At 36.8% G+C, this 5,038-nt stretch overlaps 1 protein-coding gene across 1 annotated transcript; it reads right to left on the bottom strand.

Moving 5' to 3' along the window:
- Positions 1-842: 842 nt before the first annotated feature.
- On the bottom strand, positions 843-4,823 carry LOC137827624 (NAC domain-containing protein 17). Its single transcript, XM_068633838.1, has 5 exons — positions 4,017-4,823; positions 3,254-3,531; positions 2,852-3,136; positions 1,801-2,335; positions 843-1,448 (listed from the first exon to the last, which is right to left on the bottom strand). The coding sequence occupies exons 1-5, from the start codon at positions 4,210-4,212 to the stop codon at positions 1,084-1,086; spliced, it is 1,659 nt and encodes a 552-aa protein (XP_068489939.1). The 5' UTR covers positions 4,213-4,823; the 3' UTR covers positions 843-1,083.
- Positions 4,824-5,038: the final 215 nt, after the last annotated feature.

Here is a 5,038-nt window from a genome sequence, read left to right as displayed (position 1 = left end):
ATTTATTTTAAAAATAAATAGATTAAACAAATACATAGAAGACACAAATTTACTCATAGTAATGGATAAGATCTTACCTAAACACAAATAAACCAACCCAATATTGCATTACACTGGGCAGCACAGTAGACAAGTAAAGAAAAAAATGGAGGAAATTTAGAGCAGTCAAACTAAACTAAGATATTAAAAGAATGATAACTTTGACAGATTTGATTGTAATATGTCATTATTTTAGCACATTAAAATGAAACGAAACACTGTACGCAGAAAATAGATCAATTGATTAACAAAAATACTCAAAACAAGCATGAACTGAAAAATGGAATGCTTTGGTGTAAAATAATTACTTATGGCCAAAATGTTTTGATTAAGTTGTTTATTTTTAATTTGATTGAATAATTTTTGTTACGCACTTCTTATTTTGATTACATTGTCAATAAACAAAAAAGAATTAATAGTTTGATTTTCTTAAAGCAAAATTGTGTGGCTAGGAACCATCTGCTGAGCTTATCCTAATCTGACCAATTTTAGCCGATTATTGATCAATTATTTTAATCTCCAATTTCATGAACTGCCCAGGTTTAATGACCTGACTGATTATCGGTCCAACCATCCAGATTCTCAGACTTAGCTTAGCTCTTTACTTGCAGACCGGCTATTTCTTAAATAATAACAATCTAATGCTAATGCAGGAACAAACAAAAGATCATCACAAATACAAAGACACATTCGACAAATGAAATGCTCTAAAATAAAATGCTCTCCAAGGTTAATAAAGTACAAGATTTACATGGGCCCAAAAACAAACTTTATAAACTAATTAAAAAATAAGATTAGACGAGTTTGGAAACTTGGTTACCATTTCACCCTGCAAATTCCTGTACATTGTCATCTCTTCTATTAAGGCTCATTAGGTTTACCCCACGCCTTATAATGCCCTCAATATTCACAAAGATATTTTTTATTTTGAGAATATGTTAGAACACCACTGCTTGGCAATTACGGGGAGGTCCCACAACTGGGCCATCCCAGACAACATATGCCTAGCAGTAAAACTCTGGATTTACATGATATATATAATAATCAAGGAGAGATACATCTCCCTAATAATCTCAAGCTTCCAACAAAAACCCACAAAAAAGCACATAAAGCAATAAGAATAGGGAAGAAAAGGAATGAAAATCCCTTTCTGCCTGCTTTCTTCGTAGTTGCAGTTTCTTTACCTGCAGCAATGTTTGTGTGCCTGATCTTTACCCGGCTGAAGCTAGACATTCGATTCAATGCTCGATTCACCAAAGCACTTTCAGCAGCTGATGCAGGAGTAGTAGGTATTGACTCAACAAAGGCCCAGAGAGAAGAGGAGAAGCTACTTGTAGAAACGTCTTCCACGGTGCTACTTTGATTGTAATTGCCTTCCTCAGGAAAACTGAGAGATTCACATACAACACCTAAAACATGACCAAAAAAACAAAAAACTAGCATATATTAGGGGATAGCCTAAGACATTTGTTTTAGATTTTTGCAAAACAGACACTTGAAACTGGCTCGGCTCTCATTTTCCCAGAGGGAATATAAAGTCAGAAAACTTAATTTGAGTTTTAAAAGCTGTCAAAATGGCACAAATTTTATACTCCAGGAAAGTTTCTGCCATGCATAAGCTGGCATGTCAATCAAGGGCATTAAACTGTGAAGAGCTCGGAACAAATGAGATAGGAAGCCTGCATCTCCATCCGATTCAAAGAATGTAAAATCAATTTTTTAGCAGTGAAGCAACACTGTATCTTGTACTGTTGACTATACCTGCGGATGGTAGCGAGAAAGAATCAACAAAGCCTTCTTCTGATGGACTCAGGGTGTTTCTTTCACCATGAATCCAGAATTCACCAACAGTTTGGTTGGCATCCTCTGGATTGCATAGCAACTGGTAAGTTTGACTTTCGATATTGTTGCTGACAAGGGCATTTGTATATTCATTTGCCCCCAGGTCACGAAGAAACATCTCTGCATCTTGGTATAGATCAAGTTCACTTAACCCATCTTCAAACCGCAGGTGCTCCACGGGATTTTCCACATTTGCCAATGTAGGTTCAGTATCAATGAGATCATTAATTTCCAAAAAGCCATCCTCATCCAAATCAAGCCCCTTTGTTTTAACGTTGGAGGCAGAAGAAACCTCAGAAGCTTCAGAAACTTGTAAATGAGAAGTAACTGGCTGGTTGAACTCAAAGCTGGGCTGCACATCAAAAAATTCACAGCAAGAATTGATTGTCTCAGGGAACATAACCGCCTCAGAGAACTGATCGACAACAGTACTTTGTGTTTCTTCAGTAACAACCTACAGAATTTTAGGACAAATATCAGTAAATGACTTTCAGAAATGACGTGTAGAAATTAAAAGGGCAACAAATCATCAGTAGCTTTGAAAAATCTGATAAAGGAAAAAAGGGAAGACCAACATTACAATCAACAAATAAATGAAACCGCCTTCCAGATTCTTTATTTATAGTAGAGATATTCAATTGTATTATTTTTGGGTATTCACATACAAATTCAAAACCACAAAATATAGCAGCTTTTCACATATTTTTACCGATCAAGATGAATAAGCTACAAATTTTTGCTGTCCTATTGTAAGCCAGTTTATAACCAACGTCAAGAATAATCTTTATCCCACTAGTAAGAGGAATCAGTTTATAGAAGAAAAAAAATCAGAACTTGAAAAGTAGAAATAATTACATATATAGTATATGATGCTAAAGGTTTCCTACCCCTTCACCCTACCCACATAATAAACAAAAAGGAAATGAAGGTGGATCTAAATCAAATAAGAAACTTTAAGAAGATCACATACCTGAGGAAAGTCAAGAAAACCATTCACATGCTGCTGATCAAGGACAAGCTCATCATCCAAAATTTCTCTAATGATGTCGTTGATTTCATCATCAAGCAACGGATGCAGTACATTCCCATTCTCAGAGACAACATTTGGAGCCTCCTGATCAGTTATCTTAATATTAAAATCCACTATGTCATCATCCGCTGCCCACTCTTGTTCACTAAATGGTGCACCATACTGTTCACCATTTTTAGGACCAGCTCCACTTTTCTTGAAAACCTTATAAAGTGCATAATATTCCTGATAATGAATTTATATAAAAAAATCCAAAGTCAGTAAATTTACACTTACCATGATAAAAACAATCAAGAAAACAAATCAAGAAGTTTGAAGCAAAATGAACACTTAAAATGGTACCTTAACACCCTGGCATCTCTTAAGCTCCTCTTCGTCCATGGTGTATTCATGCATAACCCAATCCGTTCGCGTGCCACTAGGAGCTCTGCCTATATAGAAAACCAGGGTTTTTTTCACTCCAACTGCCCTAGAATTGCATATCACATTACGATCCCTTCCTGTGGCCTTCCAGTAACCATGTCTGGTGGCTCGATTAGACCTTGCACCGTTAGGATACTTCCTATCTCTGGGACAGAAAAAGAACCATTGCCTATCTCCAGTTTTCAGTATGGATTGCCCTGCAAAATATTCAAGCCATTAATTAGCTAGTATCCAAACAAGAATAAAATCGAATGGGAGACGGAGTTTTATGAATCAGATTAAAGAAATATTGGACAAAATATGCAAGATGAGTAGTGATGCACATAATATCAAAATCTATAATTTTTTTGTGTAAGACAAGCCACAACTTTAGAACTCCAAAGCATTGACAATATTGAAACATTAATTCCTACGAAATACCCACCATATCAACTAAGAGATGTAGAACCACAACAATAACCTGACCGCCTATTAGAGTTACAAATAAAACACAACACCAAATAACACTATTGAAGTAAACCCAAGTCAACGATTGGTACTGTCATAACCAATATTGACAACATGAAGATCTGAATACTCATCAACACATCAACTTCTAATCTAACAATCAGTCAACGCCATGACAATCAGTTAATCATCGACTTAAAAAAATTATAAAGTATAAAGAGGAGAGATCAAATACCTGGCAACTCCTCAGGATCCCACCTATACACATCGGTTTCACGAATAACGTTGAGCTTCAGCCTCTTCCCACAAATCTTCCGCTTCAGATAGTACATAACCAACTCTTCATCCGTGGGATGGAAGCGAAAACCAGGCATCGACGCCATCATCTGGCTGAAACAGTCAGCGTTGCCATCTCCCGAAGCTTCACCCATTCTCAGTCGTAAGAAAAAACCAAACAACCTCGATCACCCACACCAAGAAAACACTCTCAAAATCAAAACAAAACCCCCAAACAATATGACACGACGAGCCTGAAGTACTCGAAACCGGCGATCGAACCCTGGAATCAAAAAGCCTAACAAGGGAAATAGAAAGCAAATTTCTGGGAATAAAGAAGTGGCGAAGCCGAAAACCCACAATTACATGGTACGAATCGAACCTCTGGGTGAGAGGATTCGAAGAGTGAGCCGCGGAACGAAAAACCTAAGCCAAGAGTGATAGAAGGGAAAGAAACGCGTGATTTGGGAAAATGGAGAGATGTGAGAGGTTTTCCTTTGGGTTTGGGATAGTGTTGCGGTCAAAGAAGGAAGCTGATATCAGTGGTTGTAGGAACCTTCCTCTGAGTAGATCAAGTGCCCCAAAGCGAGGGAGTGAGAGTGTGAGACCATCCACGTGATGCGATTGCGTGGGTTTCAAGCTTCACTGATGTGGTGATGATCGGTGATTAGAGCATTGGAGTCAAAGGTATAGCGGTTACACACGAGTTCGGGTGTATGGGATTGGGCTACTCCGTGTGAACATTGGATTGGGAATCAGACCCTTCAACTCATACTTTTCTTATCTCTTATAATGAATGGTTATCATTGTTGACTATTAATTGAATGGGTATAAATTAATATGTTAATAGTTTTTTATTATAATGTAAAAAAAATAAAAATAGATAATTTATTTAAATCTAAAATCTTTTGTATTGCTTCATGTCTCCTAAAGAACCTCCTTTGAGTAATATTTATTAGTTATTATCTATGACACCGAAAC

This window comes from Phaseolus vulgaris, chromosome 7 (genome assembly GCF_051622355.1).
Source record: "Phaseolus vulgaris cultivar YP4 chromosome 7, ASM5162235v1, whole genome shotgun sequence".
NCBI lineage: Eukaryota > Viridiplantae > Streptophyta > Magnoliopsida > Fabales > Fabaceae > Phaseolus > Phaseolus vulgaris.
Note: the sequence above shows the minus strand (reverse complement) of the source record. Positions and strands in the feature narration are given on the sequence as shown.

Coding starts and splice junctions, on each gene's coding strand:
- LOC137827624 (XM_068633838.1), bottom strand. CDS start 4,212: ATGGGTGAAGCTTCGGGAGATGGCAACGCTGACTGTTTCAGCCAGATG. Junction 3,532..4,016: donor GGATCCTGAGGAGTTGCCAG/GTATTTGATCTC, acceptor AATATTTTGCAG/GGCAATCCATACTGAAAACT. Junction 3,137..3,253: donor AGAGATGCCAGGGTGTTAAG/GTACCATTTTAA, acceptor ATTCATTATCAG/GAATATTATGCACTTTATAA.